Below are 21,578 nucleotides of genomic sequence, written 5' to 3' on the forward strand. Positions count from 1 at the left end.
AACATGAAGTACTGAAAAGAAGGCAACTTTCAACAATTAACAGAAAATGTTTATATTTCTTAAATACATGCACTGACAAACTTTTCCTAGTGTGAAGAAAAATTAAATAACCTACGCCATACACATAAATTTAGAAATGTGAACATGTTTTTATTTTTGTCAAAAAACATTGAACCTGAAAAGATGAGTAGGCCTGGGTAATACAATTGGGCGACTGACTATTGGATGTTACCAGTATTGTTGATACTATTATTACTATCACTAGTATTATTGAAATCAATACTTTTCACGTTGTTTCTTTTGAAGTACTTTGATGAATTTGAGATAAAACCACTTAAGTATTCAACAAGACTGTATTTGCTTTTTTTCTGAACAAGAGGGTAGTTTGAAATAATGTTATCAAATATATTTAAATTAGAGGAATTGGAGCGATCATAGAAATATGTAAAAAGGAAAGCACCATAAAACCCACCATATATCTTATAAAAGTTGTTCCAGTATAGTGTCTGAACAAAGTTAAGTTTTTTATATAAATTAATGGCATTATTATTGTATTCAACAACGTGAAGGAAAATGGCATTTACTTGAGGGTGAAATTTTTGGTAATACCCAATAACAATATTGAGCAACTGCTTTGCAATTCCGAGAAATCTGAACTCTTCAACAACACCCATAGTTAATATATAAACAAGGTGGTTATAAATGCTTTCGCCAAATTGAGAACTAACAGAAATATCAAATGAGTCATTTTCTATATCCCTTTTTAAGGAGTCAAGCAAATATCCCTCTGGAATACTCTTTATCACGTGCTTGTAGTCATTGTCCTTGATAATTCTTGAATCTTGCGAAGTTGTAATAAAACCAATAATTAGTTCACTTACATCGCTTCCGAAATAGCCATTGTGCTCGTTTAATGTTATCTTGTCATTAAAATTGGAGTCTAAACTATCAAATTTCCAAACAGCAACCCATCCTTGGGTCAAACCAGAAGAAATCCCTTGGTAAAACTGATCATCGTAACTAATAGGAAAAAGCTCCTTGTGTAAGTCAGAGAGTTGGTATGTATCAGTGGAGACTATTTTTCTAAAGTCTATAATTGGATTCTTTTTTGGATTTGAATTTTTCCATTCGTTATATATTTCGTGTATTTTTGAACACTTTTTCGGATTGCCTATTTCTGGTGGAAATGCTGATGAGGTTGTATCACCACTATTGTCGTAATGATCATTAATAACACCAACAATGTTGCTATTATTATTATCGAAATTGCCAGAAGTTAGCATTTATAACAGTTTTATAGAAATGTATTTATTGGAATAAGCTTTTTAAATAAAGAGAACAAATGAGAGTTTGTACATATATAGTTGCGATGTTTTGTGGTGACCAGATAGTGATATGTAGCAAATTCAAAGTGTAGAAGCCATTTCCTGATAGAATTTTGCCACTAAAAGTAGTTCCAGGTGAAGTTAATTTTAAAATCAATGACTAACAAATAACATTTAGTTTTGTAGTAAATTAATCGTAAATAATAAATATGTAGTTTACAAATGCCTCAAATCTTAAGTTCATAAATTTGAGGAAGCGAAAGCAGCTGCTGTTTGTATATTAATGAAGGCTTTATGACAAATTAAATCGTTATTTCTGGAATTGAAACTGTAGGTGTAAACTTATATTTTGAGATAATACACTAATTGAATATATTGACTAGTCCCTGAAAAAAAGATTACTTGTTTCAGTGAAAACAATAAATAACAATTTATAAGTTGAAATAAAATAAATAAAAGATACCCAATAAATGCAAATTTACTTATACAATATAAGGAACGAGAAATATAAATTAGAGCAAATATAAACTCAATAAAACTTAAAACAATACATTTGCCGCCATTCAGACGGTACCACAAACTACAGAGCAATAAATAAAGCGTAACTTGACTACCATAATATTGGCTTTAATTGTAAGCAGTTAGAGTGGGGCACCTATCAAAATAAGTGCGAGTTTATAAAACAGGACGTGTGATGATGAACTTGTATATATCATTAAATCCTCGAACATACGGCAGCAACCCCACTTTATCATCTATTTTGAGGCATTCTATATCAAATACTCAGAACATTCTGGTGAATAAACGTGGTGAAATAAGTGTGTTGATCTAAAAGTCACAAGCAGATAAATGAATAGCGATATGAGCAACACTGGAGAGTGAATGGTGAATTTACTTTATTACAGAAGAGCTAAATAATACGAGTTGTGCCCATCCAGGGAATAAAGTAAATTTTTCTCTGAAGAAATTTCCAGCTTGAACATACCTAGTCTTGTTGAGACTAGTCTTCTCATCAAAGTTTTTTAAGTGCTTGCATACATACTTGAGTATATGCGTGTCAATAGGAACAGCCTCTGTAAATCCAAATCCGGATAATAACACAAAATCTGCAACTTTTCTTCCAATACCATGAAATTTTTGGAGATAAAGCGAGGCTTCAAGATAACTTAATGAATTAATATGTTCAATAAATTTCCTTTCGCTGCTGAAGTTACTTAGTTTTTTTGCTAAAAGGATAATACTTTTGGCACGATATCCAACACCACATTTTTCTTTTAGGAATTCTTCTGAAGCATTTGAAAGTATTTGAAGTGAGGTAGGAAATGTGTAGTATTGAAATTCCTTGGGAAATTTGTTTTTTCTGTCTTTCTGGTAATCGACGTTTTGGAACAAGGAATCGTTTTCAATACTGTAAAGGTCATTTTCATCACACCCACCATCAAATTCTTCATTGCTATCATCGCTAATATCTCCCCAGTTAATGCCGTTTTTCTCGTTTTTGTCCAATTCAAAGTTATCATTGGGACAAGTACTGGAAATAATGTCTTTATCTTTAATATCACATAAATAAGTACCAAAATGCTTTCTTATGTTTTGCACAATAGTTGATATTCTTTGGATATTGTTATTTGCAGTGATAACCCCGACAAAAAGTGCTTCTATTGGATCAATATTGAGCAGTCTAATACCCTTAGGAGAAGATATTATGGTTGGATCTGACTTTCCCCAGAATGAGTAAGCTTGTGAAAGTGAACTAATTTTATTTGTTCCGTCATCGGTCGGTTCACCATTATTTTGGTCATTTCCTTGGTTATTATTTTCCCATGAATAGTCTAAATTAAAATAGTGTCTTATATGTTCATAAGGAGTTAAGTTGCAACAGTGAAATGCGGAAGGTACTGAATTTGAACTATTTTCTTTGGGATGAAATGGATCAATCTTCTTTTTTTTCGGAATCTTCTCAAGGTCAGAATCGACATTATTGTCTTTACAACCATCATAGATGCATCTATACAAGGTGTCGTTTTCCAACTCCTTGACCTGAAATACCCTATGCCCAAGAACACCAACAAAACTATCTTTCGACACCTTTCTCCACGAGAACGACTGTCCTGCCGGAAGACAGTTGGTTATTCTTAACTCATCCCTTGGTACATTCAAACTTTCATATTTAACGTCAATCATCTAAACTGGTTTGAAATATGTGAATAATAAACCGGATTCTATTCCTAATTTATATTAATAATAATAATAAAGTAAAAATATAAGTTATTCGTCAATAATAAATAAGTAAATAAATAAGTGAATAGATGTAGAATAAATAAATATATATATTTATATCTACTTATGGCTACAAATAAATAAACGAATATGTATATATATATATATATATATATATATAAATATATTTACTATTTATACTTGTCTATATTTATTAAGGCTATTTAAAATAGGTAATATAGTATTAATATTGGTCGCTACTTAAGATTTAGTTAGAATAGCTAGTACTATTCTCGGTGCTTTACTAGGTTTCCGAGTTTAAACCGGAAGTCAATGTGTAATATTAGTGGTGACAGTATTTTAATAATAATGTAGATTATGGTTACTATAAGTGATGGTTAGTTTGAACTAATCAATAGTTTAAGAGTTGGAAAAGTTTAAGGAGCGTGTGAAGTTGAAAAATTCTTAAAAAGAAGAAAAAAGATTGATACGGTGATTAATTGTAATAAGTAAATTGAACTAATATGAGGTTTTAATAAAGATAAAACTAATATTTTGAGTGGTATTTTTGCGCTTAAAAAGCAATTTTACCCACTCTCCACAAACAAATGAGGAAATAGACAAAATATACAGGTTTTTATTCAATTACTTATTTGTACCTCGCATTATCATAGCCAACTTAAATTTTATTTATGTGGGTAGACTCAGTTAGACACTAACAGATTTAGGCGGATTGTAGCAGTGCTTTTACATAGAGATTGAATAAACAGTGTAGATATAATATACATGATATGAGTATACATAGTTTAATATTTATATTAAAAGATACTGCAATTACCACTACTATCTATTCTAATAAAAATAAGTATATTTTGATTATGACTTATCACTTATTTAATACCATTGGTGTCAGTTGTTTCCACTACCTTTTTTATTAAGGTATCCCAATTACGTTATGCTTACATTAGTGTATAAAAAATTTAACTTATATCTTGGCATTGTTTCTATGAGTACCTGCCCTTTATCATTATTACTTATTGTTAGAAGCTAAATACATATTAGGCGGGAGGCACAGGCGCCACATACGAATATAATAGTATAGATACATTTTGATTAATTAATAATGGTAATATTGATGTAGTTAATGCCAAATAAAGGTTAAATATGAAACTGAATATATGTGAAACTGGAGGTATTATTTACTAATGAGGACAGGAAATTCAGGTATAAATTATTAGATTATATACGGTTTTTTCTGCAAAAAAGTCAATTGGGTAGAAGCAGGTAATATAGGGCAATTGCCACATTTTGGGACTTCTTTTCTTTGTAAACCACTTATCTGGAAGGGGTCGTTTTTAATACATGAAATATATATATAACACATAAACTACGTATACACCTTGAAAATCGTGTAACAAAGGATACGAATATATTCGGTACTAATAGTTCGGAGTTAGAGGAATAAGAGACCGTATTAGTAGTTAGATAGCATAGGTAGGCGCATGATCATATGTATGTATTACTGGATACGCGTACCAATATATAGATGTTCTAGACAAGTGTAGATCGAAAGGCAACATCCCAAATGAGTGATATTATAAATGACTTAATAAGTGGAGCAGGAGACGGTGATTATATCGTTACAGGTGACGGCAATATAGAGAAAGAGAGTGAGTTGTTATTTAATGGTATATGCGGTAATGAAGAGAGCGAAAACAACGAAAAAGTTTGTCCTTCAAACACCAATGCTTTATTAGGATTTAGGAACGTTGAGATAGAGGAAGTGCCACCTTCAATAGTAAGCAAAACAATAGTACCTGAGATACAAAATATAATAGCGAGTGTTCACCTAAAGTGCGAGTTGGACCTAAGGTTAATAGCCATAAGTGCTAGAAATGCTGAATACAATCCGAAGAAAGTAAATGCAGTTGTGATGAGATTAAGAGAGCCAAAGTGCACAGGTTTACTTTTCAGAAGTGGAAGATTAATGATAACTGGGGCTAGAATGGAGAATGACGCTAAACTTGGTGGGAAAAAAATGGCTAAAATATGTCAAAAGAGTGGTTTCCCAAAGGTAAAATTTACAAACTTTAAAATGGAGAATATAATCGCAACTGCTGATTGTAGATTTCCCATTAGGCTTGAAGGTCTTGCTTATGATCACAGGGATTTCTGCAATTATGAACCAGAGTTATTCCCGGGGCTTGTATATCGCTACCATCCCGATAATTCTCCAACTAAAGCTGTTTTATTATTATTTGTATCTGGTAAAGTTATTGTTACTGGTTGTAAAAATTACAAGGAGATATGCAATGTTTTTGACAACATATATCCCGTATTATGCCAATATAAAAAATAAAACTATCAAACCGCAATACTGATGTACATACTGGAGTATTACAACTATAAAATTTAGTTTTAATTATTTCATTATTATTAATTACCTAGAAGTCCTCATTTAACGAGAACTTGTAATCTAATTTGTTTGAATTAAAGCAACCGTTTTTAATTACCTGATAATTCTGTTCGTAATTATCTTTAATATTTGAATTGAAATGCATTGAATTGTTGTGGTTATTATATTCACATGCTTTTTCGTATTTATCGCTCATTTTATTATCACTGTTCATGTTTTGTATGTACATCATATTCATATTCATGTTTAAGTTGTTTGTTTGTTCAGCTTCAAGTTTTTTTGATAACAATGAAGACAAATTATCGAGCATATAGAAATCTGCTTCTATCATTAAACCCTTGATTATGTGTATTTTATTTGGAACTGTCACTGTTGAACCAGTTCTTAAATAGTCCAAAATATATTGAAATAACATTCCGTTTCTATCAATAAATAATTCGTAGGTTTTGTTATCAATCTCGTCTTTTTTCCCCTTCTCTAAGTTTGATAAAAAAATTGAAAAGTAACTTTTATTCCCATCTATACTTAATAACGTAGTGCTCGTAGTCTCGTAGTAAATCCCTCCTACGTTTACTTTAATTTTCTTATCTTTCATCTTTTTTTTTTACGAAATGAATCACGTTAATTAATTAATTAGTCAAATCTTGCAGGTGCGTGTTTCCATAAATCTACTTTTATTCAAAGAAATAGATAAATTGGTATCGAGTCAGTAAACAATTCCATACGATGTTCCTATTTATATTTTGACATCTAGTTGTCTCTTTTGACTAAAACCAAAGAAATATGATAAAACTTATTTAAAAAAATATTATTACACGTAATTTTTGTATGCATAAAATACCGGTGTTTACATATTTTGCATTTAATTAAATTAATACATGCATGCATAACTTTTTTTACGTGAATTTTTGTTAGTAAAAAAAAGCTTTATTTTTACTAAAAAACTCAAGCAAAAGGGAAAAAGTAGGAATTTCCACAATTTTACAAACGTGTAAAGACGTTTTTATGCTCTTCAAAGTAATGTATATAGTACCTACTTTCACTGATGACCACTGTTACTTGAGAAAATTAATAAAGTTACGATTTATAAAAATGTATATATATAATAATTTCTCGAAATGTCAGTGTTTACTGTAAATCAAAACAAAAAAGTATAAATTATTAGTAAATACCCCACACTAAGTACAATCAGACGTGATAATTAATTATATATTTATTAGATGGTTTACACACATTCGTTCGTACCTAAAAAGTAAATCTATTTGTTGGCGCGCGAAAGTGGCGGTTATTAGCGAGACTGTCTAGATTGGTGATTTGTGTCAGAAGTGACATAATGGAATATTAGTTGAAAAGAGGCATTTTGAAACACTTTCTCCGTTACTCCGAAAACAGGAAAAAAAAGAAGAGTACCGTGGAGAGAACAAACTTGGTGTCTTTACTTTTGTTTCGTTCTATCTTTATTTTACATCAACTTAAATATTCAAGCGATAATAATTGTTTTATGAGTATATAAGGTGATAATAAAGAATACATTATCACTCATATGACGGTATAAGTCTTTGAATGGTAGTTAAGCAGAAATTATATACTAATAGGGAGGGAAAGGAACTCAAAAGTGGAACATGGAAACTATCAAAGAAGGTAAATTGTCAGGCTTAAATAGGAAGAGAGGATATAAAGAAAGTAAGAATGATTCGTTTGAAGAGGAGCATGAAGTCTTGGGTGATTTTGTTGGCGTAAAAAGCAAGAATTTCGATAGTACTTTTTCGAGTAGAAATGTCTGCAAGAAGGACATGAAACTTGGTACGTTATTATATGGCATTGTAGATGACGTAAACGAGAAAGAACTGATCATTTCTCTTCCAGGACTGAACAAATCAATTATATCTGTGGAAAACACGATAGAAGATGAGGAATCATTAGAAGAATTTACGAGGAGCATAGAAAAACTAGGATTAAATAAAAGATTCACTATTGGACAACCGGTTAATTGCGCGATTATATCTAATAACAAGACAAAGAATAACTTAACTATAAAGCCATCAATATTAAATGCGGGATTAAACAGCAACTCAAAGTGCTTTGAAGTGCCTGGGTATGTAATTTCAGGCCTAGTTTTGTCTAAGGAGAATCACGGTTATGTCGTATATACTGGAATAAAAGGAATTAAAAATGTGTTTATGAAGTTGGATAACTGTAGTGATGAATACAAACTCGGCCAAATACTTGTGTTAAACGTAAGTATGTACTATAAAGAAAGATCACTTTTACTATGTACTCCAATAAACCATGATGTTGGTGATGAGGGATCAGTAATTAAGAAGAACGAAATGCTGAGTATATATGAGATAAAACCAGGACTCAAATTAGAATGTTTAATACATTCATATGGCGAGAGTGAAGATAGATCTCTTTCGAATAAAGGAAGAGGAAAAAATATCATAAGTGTGAATAATCCAAACAAGAAAAAGAAATTAAGTCAAGATAACATAAAAAAATTCCAGCCAAACACAAAAATTTTACAATTTAAGAATATAGATAAAAACTACTTGAACGACAAAGAAATTTTAGGGATACGAGAGTATCTCCAGGAAGACAGCCATTCGTTGAAAGTTAGTTTTTGTATGGGAACTATGTTGGGTGTTATTCCAAGTGAACATTCAATTCACCCTTTATCTTGTCTGAATGAGGAGGAATACAAGAGTGGATTGCCAAGAGAATTCAATAGAAGATCCATAGGTTTATCAAATGTTGTGATTGCAAGAATAATCGCGGTAATTTCAGATTCAAATAACAAGATTGTACTCTCAATGTTACCACACGTTATTGAGAGCAAATTTAAAATTATAAATGATGACTTATTAAACAAGAAGGTAATCCCCATCTTATCAAAGAATGTCGAAAAAGATTGTGAACTAGTTTCAAACCTAAAAACGATAGAGAGTGTGGACTCAATGTCGAATATAACACTTTATAGTGGCGATAATAGTGAAAATAAATCAAAAAATAAAGGAGTAAATTTTTTATCTAATATCGGAAACAAATGGTATTCAATGTGTACATATTTGCAAAGTAAAGATAGTGAAAGAATAGATCAAACAATAAGAAACAATTCGTATAGAATAATCTCATACTCGAGACTGGAAAATTCATATTTGGTATCTTTCGACCCTAAAATAGTAAATGAGAGATATTTTTCTATGCATGATATAAGTCCAGGTAAAATAGTAGATGCTAAGATTGTTGAAATAAATAATTGGGGTTTGTCTGTTAGACTTTCTGATTATTTTTCAGGAAGAATATACATGGAGCATTTGTTTAATTGTAGTATAAAAAATCAGACAGACGCAAATGGTAACAAGGGTATGAGTAAGGAGCGAATGAATTACATTAAGAAAAACTATCAAATTGGACGTGAATACAAGTTCAGAATATTAAGATACGAATATAGTGATCGCTCTTGGAATCCATTATTGCTATTAACTGCTAAAAGGGCATTAATTAACGATAAACTCCCAATTATAACCTCAATTAGTAATGAGTTAAGCGTTGGGCAAGTTGCTGTTGGTTATATAAGTAGAATATGTTTAGTTAATAATAAACAAGAAAATATTTCTAAAAGTGGTGGTAGTTATATTATAATTAGATTTTACGGCGAGGCATATGGTTCAGTGTCATATAATGAGTACGTAAATTACTTGAAGGAGAATGAATCAAACACGGATGAAGAGGGAATTTCTCCGGAAACTCCGAGAATAGGAGATATAGTTACAGTGAGAATAAGTAGCATAGATTTGAGTGGTGATAATAATAACGGATCACTGAAACTGAGTTTAAACACAAGTTCCAGTAAATGGGTCAATGATTCATTACCTTTAAACATAAAAAACATGATTAACCAACTTAAGCTTAATGACAATACAGGTTATTTCAACGACCTGACAATTCCGGAGGATAGCAAGGATAATTTGTTGAATAAGTACAATATGGTGTTAGTTGGTGTTACCAGAGAAGGAATTTTATTTATTAAGGACAAAAAGGAACTGTTGTATTTAGCTAGAAACGCTATATCTGATAACAAAAGAAACTCAAAATTGGTGTTTAATATGCTATATGAATTGTGCCGAAGTTCAAAGTCAGTAGGTGATTTGAACAAAAAAATCAGTAAAAAAGTTAATTTTGAATTAAGTTCAACCATAGATCATGATAAAAAACTTAGAAAAAGAATTAACTTGCTAACATTTAAATTAGATGGAAAAAGAGGTGAGAAAGATGATCAATGTTCAATAGAATTGTCATTGAGTTTTAAAAACATGAATCTAATGCACTCTCTAACTTACAACATCAAAGGGCAATTGACAAAAGGAAGTTTGTGTTGGAGTTACGTGACTCATATTGACAAATACGGACTGCTAGTCTCAATTAAAGACTTTATTACAAATGGATCTGTTGGAGATAAAGAAGCAATCGAAAGTGACAGTTTAAGTGGATTAGTACCAAGACATCTGTTGAGCTCCAGTATTTATTTTGAGAGCAAGGAGGAGCTATCTAAACATTTTGAAATAGGCGAGTCACTATTACTTAGAGTGGCCAATATAAGTGAGGGAATTAAAGGTGAAAATGGTGTGGATAGAAGAATTACGTTTAGTTATAAGGACGTTTTTAGTATGTCAAATGGATCAACAGGAACATCTATTGACAAAGAATTCGAAGTTATAAATAGAATATTTGCAAGTGAGAAACAAGATACCGAATTAATACATTGTCTAAAAAAAACTCTGGGGGTCGGAAAAACTGACAATATTGTTGATAAAAATATCATAGGTAAAGTCGCGGAATTTAAGATTAAGAGGAAGACACTATTGAGTAAGAATGATGACTTCATTGTGTTAGCATCTGTAGATATAGACGGTAATAACAGTGAGGAAGTTTATTTAAGATTATTAAATCATAAAGGTGTGTTTAGTAAGCTGGATAGATCGTCTTTAAATGGAGATTACGATATTAAAGATGAATTTTTTGGGTTGGTTTTGGGAGGTGCTTATACTGAAAATATAGATGGTAATAACATTTGTTACGTTTACAATATAGTCTGCATTAGTGATGACGTAAAAGATAAATACGACAAAACAGGCAATTTGTTGAGTATATGTAAGAAGGAGGGACTTAAAATAAACGACATTCTGTTTAGTAGTGATGAAACTCATAGGTACAAGATAAAAAAGAGTAACATTGTCTATTTGGATGAATTATATTGCATATCGCTATTGGATGTTTCTTTGAGTTTGAGTAATAATGTTTCAAATAAAAAAATTATAAAACTATCAAACCAATTGAAAACGATTCCAATTATAATTTACTCAAATAGATTTGATAAAGAGGAGAATGTCAGTGGATTTGAGTGTTTCTTGTTTAGTATTAACTTGGAGGACGTTCCGATTTGTTACTCATTAGTCTTGGGGACGAGAAGTAGTCCTTTTTTGGACAAGGACAATACAAATACACCTAATGCAAATATAGATGACGTTGTTGAGTGCAAAATTATTGATCACATGAATATGTACAACGGATTAATAGTACAACTAAAAGATAAGAGTTTTGGCAGGATACACATATTGGAATTAGATGACGATAACTTGGACAAACCACTATCTGTTGAAAAATATAAGATAGGAAACACTATAAAGGGTATAATATATAACAAAATAGATGTAAACAGAAAAGTGTTGTTAAGTAAGGATTGCTGTAATTCAAGACTAAAATATGCAAATTTAAGTTGGGAAATATCTAGCAAGGTATCTAGAATAAGAAAAATAATATATAAAGATGAGGATGGAAATTTAATAGGGGTTATAAATGAAGTGAGAGAAATAACACAAGGTTCAATATTGAGTGGTTACATATCAAATAGTGGAAGGGAGGGGGTGTTTGTTCGTTATGGACTTGGTAACTTGGTTGGAAGGATTAAACTTAGGGAGCTTACTTCGGGAACTATAACACCGGATGAGGCAAAAAATACTTTCTACCCTGGTAGATACATAAAACAAATGATAGTTACCAATATAGGGGATGATAATAAAGTTGATTTGAGTTTATCAAAGCTTCAATCTGACGACATTAAATTAAGAATATCCCAATTGGATGAAAATTCGTTTACTAGCGATATTGATATGGAGATTGACCAAAAGGAAGTTATTGAGAGTGATACTAAAGTCAAAAGTGGTGGGTTGGTGTTGAATGACGTGAACAAGAAACTTAATTTTGATGATTTGTATATTGGAAGAGTGCTTAGTGGAATTGTGAAGAGCGTATCTAAAAAGTACGGACTGTTTATAAGACTAACTGATTTAAAGGGTGATGTAGTTGCCTTGTCTAAAATAAAAGAATGTTTGGATACAGAATGTGACGGAAATACAATATCGTCTATATTCAATATAGGTGACAACCTTTTATGTAAGGTAATTAAATTGGATACTGAAAATAAAAAGGTGTGGGTGGGAATTAAACCAAGTTACTTCGAGAAATACAGAATTGAACAAGATGAAGATTACGATAGCAATGCGATAGACAATCAAGTGAACAAAATAGAATTGGAACCAACAGCACCAAATAAGAAGGGAGATGAAGACAATATAGTTGACATTGACGTCTCAAAAGACAACTATTCTCTTGATTTTAGTATGAATGAGAATAACTTTGTATACCCTATGAGAGTCGAGTCTCCTGGTTCATATAATGAAAATTTAGGTTTAGGTTCAAGTTCGAATCTTCATTCAGACTTAGACGGTGATGAAGAGTTAGATGTTAACATTCAAGAAAGAATAAAAAGTTCTGTTAAACAAGATTTAGAAACGAAAAACTTGAATCGTAACAAAAAGGTACAAAAACAATTGGAACATGAACATAAATTGAGGCAAGAGGAGGAAAAAGGAATGTATTCGCACTTGAACCCAACAACTATAGATGAATTTGAAAGAACATTGGTAACAAACAAAGACGTGTCTTCAATTTGGATTAAATATATGTCTTATTACTTAGATACTGGTGAATTAGACAAGGCAAGAGCAGTTGCGGAGAGATCACTGAAGCAAATATCAGTCAAGGAGGAAATGGAGAGATGGAACGTGTGGATTGCATATATAAACATGGAAATAGTTTATGGAGGTGTAGTGAAGGAACTAAAAAGTGACGGAAATGTCGATGAAAACACTAAAGACAAGGATATTCATATGAAAATGCGTGAAAACTTAAATAGTGTTATAGAGCGTGCACTAATGAATGTATATGACCAAAAAAAACTTTACATACAAATATTCAACTCATTTAAAAAGTATTCAAACGAAGAATTTGGAATAAGTGTTCTACTTCAAGGATTAAAAAAGTTTCCATCAAGCAGAAAGCTGTGGATAACTTATTTAACGAGTTTGTATGAGAATGATAACCAAAGAAAAGCAAGAGACGAGGTTATACAAAAATCACTAAGAAGCGTCTCAAAAGATAAATTGGTGCGTCTCATAACAGACATTGCAAGATTGGAGTTTGAGCATGGTAATATAAACAGAGGAAGAACTATATTTGAGAATTTATTGGATGAGAATGTGAAAAGGATGGATCTATGGTCGCAGTACTTTGACATACTAACAAAGTTATGCATTAAGAACAATTCAAATGACTATATTGAGATGGTGAGATCAATATACAGATCTACAAGTTCGAACAAACAATTTAAACCAAGAAGCATGAAAATGATATTCACAAGATGGTTAGCTTTCGAAAAACAGTTTGGAAACAGTTCAAGCCAGAAAAATGTACAGGAATTAGCTATAAATTATGTCAGTAATTTGGAATCGAAATTATAAAGCCTTATTATTAAATGGATATTAGTTTAGTGACTTAGTTGAATCAAGTATGTTCCGTGTTTTGGATTTGATTCAACTTGTAAATTGTGGTATAATACAGTAGTATACCATATATATGTTTCAGTGTACATAATCTGGACACTTGTTGGGTTGTGAAAGTAAAACCTATCTATCCTAGTTTAATTAAAACATCAATATTAAATATATTTTTACCTAGTTACTGAACAAAATTCTCCTTTTTAACTGTATTTCCGTTTCTATATGTTAATTTTATTGCGGTTTAAGATCATTTAAACTCATTAGCTCTCCCAAGGGATTGTTGAAGCCCATCCTGAGCAAATTGTTATTAACATTGACTCCAGTTATTATATTTAATATCATTATCCCAGTCATTGAACTGAATAACACAGAGCCAACAATTACCATAAACAGAGTTTTGATCTTTTTGAGTGATCTTATTTTGGGAGTATTTATTAAAATAAATCTATCATTTAAATTATTGTAAACATTTTGTGGATCCTGAGTGTCATATAACTTTTCAATTTTGTTGTTTATCTCATCTGGATGGAATTGTTTCAAATAGGCTCTATGATAGGTCACTCTGCACTTTAGTATTGTTACACAAACATAATAAAGTGATGAATAGTCAAAAAGGACGTCACTATTCGAGTCAAGTTCAAGGGGTCTATAATGTCTTTTATTTACCTTGATTAGCTTTGCAACCCAGAAAAATCTCAACAAAACAATACAAGATTCAATATTTGGCTTCATTCCCAATGTCTGCATTCTCATTGGAAGATGCATCACATCTTTAACCCTAACTTTAATTGGATTTATTCTATAATGCGAAAAAGTTCTAGTGTATTCTGTACATGACCACATTAAACACCAAACAAACTGGTTTCTTCCGGGATATAATAATTTCTCATCAGTTGGAAGATAGCTTATATAACCCCCAAATGTTTCCCAGTTTGGTATTTGCCAATAAAAACTGCTATCTGGGTTTGGCTTATACTCATTTATAGATTTGTAGTAATAGACCTGGTACATTGTAAGCAACTTAATTGCTCTATTGCATAAATTCAAAGATGTGTAAGAACTTGTAAGTGAACTCTCAAAGTACCTGTGAAGTTTGCCAAAGTGTACATATTTTGGGACTTTTTTAACGCCAAGTCTGATTCTATAGCCATAGTTCATTGATAAAGCTACCAAATTATTTGAACATACTTTAGGTAATATCGTAAATTCAAAGAATATTGGTGGATTTTCAGGTAATTTTAATCTGCTTTTTTCGGGTAATAGTGGCATATCTCCATTGCTTAGATTAAAAACTGTCAAATCACCTCTTATCTCAATAAGTCTTTTAAATAGATACCACAAACTCTCACTCGGAGATCTCCGATACAACTCCTTCCAAGTTCTGTATATTCTTCCTTCTATTGGAGTTTTGTCAAAATTATAGTCTTCATATTCTTCCTTTATCATCTTATCTACCTTATTGCGACAAATCATATATAATTCACAAGTATATCTTAATAAAAACTTTTCTTTATCTAGCATCTTATCTTTGCACATTTTTTCGTTGTCATCATCAAGTGTTCTGACTATATTGTTCCTTATGTTGTTCAAGTAACTCTGTTTGCTTTTTACTGGCTCTATTAACTTTAAGAAATTATTTAAACCAAAGGAATCTATAACCTCTTTATCATATTGAAATATATCTAAACCCTTTTTCATCAACTTTTCCATATTTTTATTATCATTAGTGGTTTTCTTCTCATTTATATTGTCAAGGTCATCCTCGTTATCACTATTAGCATAGCAGCTCATTAAGTTAGAAACTAAGTCATTCTCAATTTTATGTTGTCCTTCTTCATCTGTCTCAAAATCTCTATTATATAACTCATATTTATGTTTCCTCACTAGTCTCAAATAACTCTCCCAGCACTCTTTATGGTTGTCTGGTATTAATTTATGACCCTCTACCTGGTCCAAACTTCTTATTTTCTTTGTATTGCTTTTTTGTTTAACAAAATACAATAACATGTTCAATCTCGCTTCATCCGCCACTCTTTTTGATCCATACTTTATATTAAAGGCCCAATTCCTTACAAAATCATCCCTCAAGTTCTCTAGGTGTTGAAAACTGTTTTTTACTTTATTTTTGTTCCCTGTTGAAAATATTCCACTCAATAGAGAGTCTCGACTTTTATCACTGAGAAGTGAGGTCAAATTGCTGTGCTCATCCAGAAAATAGTCATTCTCAACTGACTTATTTCTTAAGTGACCAATTCCACTTAAAACGGTCCATTCGGATGTATAGTTCTTTTTTAGTACATCTTCCTGATTGCTGCATTTACAGACTAATATTAAATCTAGACATGCTACTAATTTTACCAGAAGAACAAACCTAGATACTGAAAAATTACCGTTATAACCACTCATTTATCCATCTTAGGCTAACTTTGCTCCTGCAGTCAAGTTATGCTTATTTTTTGCTTAAAATACTGCATACAATTTTTTGCCGGTAAAAGGAGAGTAATAGTGAAAAGTGCAAATTTGCAATAGCTAAAAAAATCTTGGCGTACTAAAAAGTATTTTTATACCGGCATTATTTTTTTCCACATGCTATAGAAAGTAAATTAGTCATTTTTCAGTACCGGAATAAATGCATATTTTAATACAAAAATAATAATTCACATGAAAATAAAATTGTAGAAGATATTGGAATGGTGTAAATGATATAAATTATCTACGACAGTGGAGTATTTATGAATAAATATATGCCTATTTTTACTTGGAATGAAAATTGATAAGGGTGTTTTTAAGTTAGATGTATGAATAGAAGAATAACAAAAATAAAGTGATGAATAGAATATTATTGTCAACATTGCTTTTTGTTTGTATAAAGATAGGATTTGCAACGGAGATTGTATATAAAGGTGAAAAAAAGAATAGTTTGAGTTTATCAGAGATAAATTCATTGACTAGTAAGTTAGAAACGGATTTGTACACAAAAAAAGGATGTAATGTTGAAGAGCTGGTACAAAGGGAATATGCGGAGGTAAATGTAACTATGAGAGAGGAAAACAATGGCACAAAGGAGGTGTTTTTAAGATTAAATGATTATAAGAATGAGTCAGATGAAAATATTCCTATACTAAATAACGATATGAGTAATTCAGCGATAAACACACTAAAATTTAACTGGGAATTGAACAACTACGAAATAAAAAAAGAAGTTCAGTGGATAATTTTTTTGTTTATTTTTAATAGCAATAATTATGTGAGTGTTCCAAAAAAAATGAAGTTAGTAAGTACATACAGGGATTGTTTGCTGTTTTTAAAAAATAACATTAAATTATTGGTAAAAAAGGAACTTAAAGGTGATGAATATATTTTTATTATGCAAAGGGGTTGCACAATATACATGGATAAGTATTGGAAATTGATAAGTAATTTGAAGAATAATAAATGGTTTAATGATGAGTATTTAGTTTTATTGAGAAAAGTAGCTAGTTCAAATCTTTACTTGACTTGGAGGGAGATATACAAAGTTGATCCGGCCAGATCACAGTGGTATATACTAAGAGAACTATCACAAAATAAATTTGATGAGATTTTACGTTTATTGAGAATACTAATTAAGGGCAAGGAATTCGACTTTGTGAAAAACATAGTTACCGATTATATGGTACAGTTTGAAAGGTATTATCAACAAAAAGAGTTAGAGAGGCAAAAGTCGAAAAAAGAATATGAAAAAATGAAAAATAAGAATGGACTGGACACTGAAGATGGTTATTGCACAAAAAAGTATAAAAATAGGAAAGATGGAAAGTGCAAGAGAATTGACCTTAAGATTTATTTGCCAAAAGAAATGCCGGAAATGTATGTTTACCATAGCCATATAAAAACGTGTGTATTGAATCTTACAATAATGTCTTTGTTCCAAGAAACAAAGGTTTATTTTTACGACATATTTCAAAGGACAGGGATATACTATATTTTTCATAAGAAATCTATATCTGTTAATAGAAGGGCGTTGTTAAGATCAAATCAAATATGTAGTTTAATGTTTGAATTAACAACGAGACTCGAAAAACTGTATCACTTGTCTTTTTTAGATGAAAAGTATAAAATAAATACTTCAGAGTTGTTGGACAGTAATTACAGCTCTGGTTTGGACTTGAGAAACATAACATATAATGGAGACAATGATTCAATTAGTGGCACAGTATTGGCAAAAAAGCTTTCATTTGATCCATACTATTATTCGGTCTCGTCTAATATAGATATAGAGAAGTATTATACTCACTGTTTAGTTGGTTTTAGTGAGGAGAAGTGTATAACTGAATTTGAGGGGTTTGTTTCAGGATACGTTAAGGAGAATAAAAATTTGTTTGATAATGCAAGAATAGACTCTTTGGGCAAATTAGAAACTGAAGAGGATATTCAAATGAGAAAAGCAATGAAAGCTGACGTTGATCATGGATTATTTATTAAAAACTCCCAAATGGAGAAGGAATTTATATTAAAAAAATACAAGTTGTATGACGAACATATTCAGAACATCATTTCAAACTCAAATAATGTTGAATCATATAAAAAGCTGAGTGACAGTAGTAACAAAATACCCAATTATGTATCATTTATACAAATATTGTACTTAAATTCAAAACTTTGGAGTATGGAAAAGTTATGGTATAAATTTCCAGTTTCATATTCATTGGATTTAAACAAATCAATTAAAGAGGGTGGGAATATAAATATTAGGGACAACAAATTAAGTAAGATGACTATTGACAGTGTTTCTGTATGCATTAAAGTAGTGACAATATTATGGAAAAATGAGTTTTTGGAAGTAAATAGCAGAAAATTCAGAGTTCTTGATTCTAGAAATAATATAGAATTTTATAAAGAAAGCAAAGGAATATCTAAAATATACCAAGATTACTCGACGATTTATTTAATATGCATTAAAACAATGTCACAAAACTTAATTTATTACAGAAGGTTTTTGAAACATATTTATCCAAGCGAATATGAAAATAATTGGAAACTATGTAAATATTATGATATAAGCGATGACTTTGGAAACCCATCAATTAGCTTTCAATATATAAATGATAACAATGTTTATCTGCAATCACTTCCAAATGAGCTAATTTTACCTTTGCTCAATAAAGTCGTATTCTTTTCGATTACCTTGAGTTATATTTTCCTATGCATTTCAGGAATAGGCATGCATATTATGATTTTTTTTGATATCTAATAAAAACATCGCAAAATCAGAAACTATAAGTTATACAGGAAAGTCATAATTAAAAACATATGAAAATAATTAGCAGGAAAGTTAAAATTAATAAATTAAAAATAGGGATGTTTAACATTTAAATTAAAAATAAGTTAATTGTTTTTTTAATAAAAAATAATGTTTAATTATTTCCGCATTAAAACTTAATTTAAATTTCCATTTAAAGAAATATAGTTGAGATGGTTATTTATACCGTATCCATTACCAATTGTATGTTGGTTCTGAAAAAAAGACGGAAATCCATCATGCATAGGCATTGGTTGTGGTACCTTTGTAATTTTATTTGCAACAATTCTTGACAGAGATTCGGAAAATGGGTTATCACCAAGAGCATTTATTGGAACTGATGTTTTGAAGGATAAACACATTGGTGAAGAAGGTGGCGAAACTGGCTTGTCATTTGGTATTTGATATTCTTGTTGAATTGTATTCTCAGTTTGACTATAATCGTTATTGTTATTAATATGGTTGTTATTTTTTGGTCTTCTCTTACATTTTGATTTAAAAACATCCTGTGAAAATGATTTTGGTGATGAGAAATCAATGTTTGTCTTTGGAGGTTGTATTAATGGTCTGATAATGGTCCTTGAATCATTTATACTTGAAAGAGAAGTTGAATTGGAATTATTGTTGAGTCCATCTTCATTGTCTATACCTTCGGTTCCTTTCTCAACACAGGAATTCTTCTTAAGTAAACATTCTTCGGCCATTGCAGTTAATAAATATTTTGCAAGCATTTGAGAATCCATTCCAAGAGGATTGTTGTTTCGCAAAACATTATTTTGGTCAATTTGAGAAATATTGCTGGGATTTTGAGTTATAGGGGGGGAAGAAATTGCTGGGACCGGAATATTATTATTTGTACATAATTGCTGTTGGAAATCCATCATCCCGATACTACTATTTGGTATGAATTGGTTATATCCTTGCATCATTGGTGCAAGTGGTGGTGATGCTACTGTTGGAATTGGTGGTTGAATCATTCCAGGAAATTGAAGAATTTGCCCTCCTTGAATGTGGTTATGTGCAACCAAATTTGAAACTTGTGGCATTACCATAATTTGTTGAGGAATCAATGGACCTGTTTGAATTTCCAAAGATTGATGAGGATTAAACCCTAATTGTTGCGCTTTCAAAGGTGGGGGTAATTGCTGTTGATTAATACTTTCAATAATGCCACTCCCAGTTTGTTGTAAATGAATTTGATTTGGAATTTGAACAATCATTTGTGGATTATAATCCGAACAACTTGGTCCAATTGAATGATTAATATTTTGGTGTATTGGAATGTTAGAAACAACAGGTGGAATGGATGTAGTGTTGTGTGTCCGATATTGAATATAAGTTGGAATTTGACAATTGTTAACATCAAGTTGATTTACTGGGATACAATTTTGCTGGTCAATGCTATTGTTCGCAGTAATAGGATTATTCATACTTAATACATTATCACAGGAAGAGGTGTTTGGGTTTGCAGCAAATTGAACTTCGTTTTCTATCAGAACATTATTAACAATGGAATTATTTTTCGCTAAAGAAATGTTACCAGTTTTTTCCATCTCAATATTGTTACTCACTACCCCAATTAAATCTCTTCCAGCATTCATAGTTGGGCTGGAAAATCCACTTTTCACTAGCACTGTATTTCCAATATTAACACTGTTATTCGGGCTTCCAGTATGAATATTCGAATTCTTTTTTGGACTTTTTGAAATTAGTAACCCAATACCACATCCTCCACTTGATTGTGCACGACTTATAATCTTATTTCTTGAAAGGCTATTTTGCTTCCTCAATAATTCGTCCTCGAGATTCTTAACAGTTTTGTCTAATTCTTGTAAGTTCCTGTCAATGCTTCTTATTTCATTTCCAATAAGTGTCATATTTAATGTTGCTTTTAATTATAGGGCAATTTGAGGGATGCAATTTGTACCTCAGTCCTGTTCTTAGATGGTCGATTAGAAAAATCGAAGGCAGCACAATTACTTAGTTAACAATAAATGAATGGATGAATTGAATTTTTTGCTCTAACTCAACTATTCAATAAATTATGTCTTTATTTTATTAAAGTTATGTACATTTAAATATATATAAATATACACAACCGAGTTAATGCGTACAATATATTTTTTTTCCTCTAAATAAAGTTAAACGTGTTTTCACTTAATTTCCATTGAAATCCAATAATAGATTCAAACCCAAGGTTATTTTCTGCCCTCTTGAAGTCTATTGTAAATGTGAAAATATAAATAAACTACCTTATTCTGTTTTAAAGGTTAATGAGTGCAAATAATCACACTTAGATGGCACATGCATACATGCATGCAGGCGCCAAAATAAGTGCAAATATTTGCAAGTTTCCACGCAACGTAAATAGGTGGTAACTATGTTAAAGGCCGAAGTGTCAAAATTTATATAAAGCCAAATAAATGAGAACATCATAC

General features: G+C 30.9%; 8 protein-coding genes across 8 annotated transcripts; 3 read left to right on the forward strand and 5 right to left on the reverse strand.

Annotated features, from left to right (window-relative positions):
- Window positions 1-218: 218 nt before the first annotated feature.
- On the reverse strand, window positions 219-1,283 carry FG379_001821 (GCN5-related N-acetyltransferase (GNAT) family; the record flags this gene model as incomplete). Its single annotated transcript, XM_067327424.1, has 1 exon — window positions 219-1,283. The coding sequence occupies one exon, from the start codon at window positions 1,281-1,283 to the stop codon at window positions 219-221; it is 1,065 nt and encodes a 354-aa protein (XP_067184855.1).
- Window positions 1,284-2,216: 933 nt separating this feature from the next.
- Window positions 2,217-3,509, reverse strand: FG379_001823 (OGG1 like 8-oxoguanine DNA glycosylase involved in DNA repair; the record flags this gene model as incomplete). The annotated part of the gene is made up of 1 exon (XM_067327426.1): window positions 2,217-3,509. One exon carries the CDS (start codon window positions 3,507-3,509, stop codon window positions 2,217-2,219), a length of 1,293 nt encoding a protein of 430 aa, XP_067184857.1.
- Window positions 3,510-5,130: 1,621 nt separating this feature from the next.
- FG379_001824 (TATA-binding protein) lies at window positions 5,131-5,904 on the forward strand (the record flags this gene model as incomplete). The annotated part of the gene is made up of 1 exon (XM_067327427.1): window positions 5,131-5,904. One exon carries the CDS (start codon window positions 5,131-5,133, stop codon window positions 5,902-5,904), a length of 774 nt encoding a protein of 257 aa, XP_067184858.1.
- Window positions 5,905-5,989: 85 nt separating this feature from the next.
- On the reverse strand, window positions 5,990-6,556 carry FG379_001825 (uncharacterized protein; the record flags this gene model as incomplete). Its single annotated transcript, XM_067327428.1, has 1 exon — window positions 5,990-6,556. One exon carries the CDS (start codon window positions 6,554-6,556, stop codon window positions 5,990-5,992), a length of 567 nt encoding a protein of 188 aa, XP_067184859.1.
- A 1,027-nt stretch (window positions 6,557-7,583) lies between these two features.
- Window positions 7,584-13,820, forward strand: FG379_001826 (RRP5 like protein; the record flags this gene model as incomplete). Its single annotated transcript, XM_067327429.1, has 1 exon — window positions 7,584-13,820. The coding sequence occupies one exon, from the start codon at window positions 7,584-7,586 to the stop codon at window positions 13,818-13,820; it is 6,237 nt and encodes a 2,078-aa protein (XP_067184860.1).
- A 270-nt stretch (window positions 13,821-14,090) lies between these two features.
- Window positions 14,091-16,265, reverse strand: FG379_001827 (uncharacterized protein; the record flags this gene model as incomplete). Its single annotated transcript, XM_067327430.1, has 1 exon — window positions 14,091-16,265. The coding sequence occupies one exon, from the start codon at window positions 16,263-16,265 to the stop codon at window positions 14,091-14,093; it is 2,175 nt and encodes a 724-aa protein (XP_067184861.1).
- Window positions 16,266-16,686: 421 nt separating this feature from the next.
- On the forward strand, window positions 16,687-19,092 carry FG379_001828 (membrane associated plus transmembrane domain or GPI anchor at C-terminus; the record flags this gene model as incomplete). Its single annotated transcript, XM_067327431.1, has 1 exon — window positions 16,687-19,092. The coding sequence occupies one exon, from the start codon at window positions 16,687-16,689 to the stop codon at window positions 19,090-19,092; it is 2,406 nt and encodes an 801-aa protein (XP_067184862.1).
- Window positions 19,093-19,277: 185 nt separating this feature from the next.
- FG379_001829 (uncharacterized protein) lies at window positions 19,278-21,017 on the reverse strand (the record flags this gene model as incomplete). Its single annotated transcript, XM_067327432.1, has 1 exon — window positions 19,278-21,017. The coding sequence occupies one exon, from the start codon at window positions 21,015-21,017 to the stop codon at window positions 19,278-19,280; it is 1,740 nt and encodes a 579-aa protein (XP_067184863.1).
- Window positions 21,018-21,578: the final 561 nt, after the last annotated feature.

The sequence above is a fragment of the Cryptosporidium bovis genome (assembly GCF_009768925.1).
Source record: "Cryptosporidium bovis isolate 45015 chromosome Unknown contig_25, whole genome shotgun sequence".
NCBI classification, from domain to species: domain Eukaryota; phylum Apicomplexa; class Conoidasida; order Eucoccidiorida; family Cryptosporidiidae; genus Cryptosporidium; species Cryptosporidium bovis.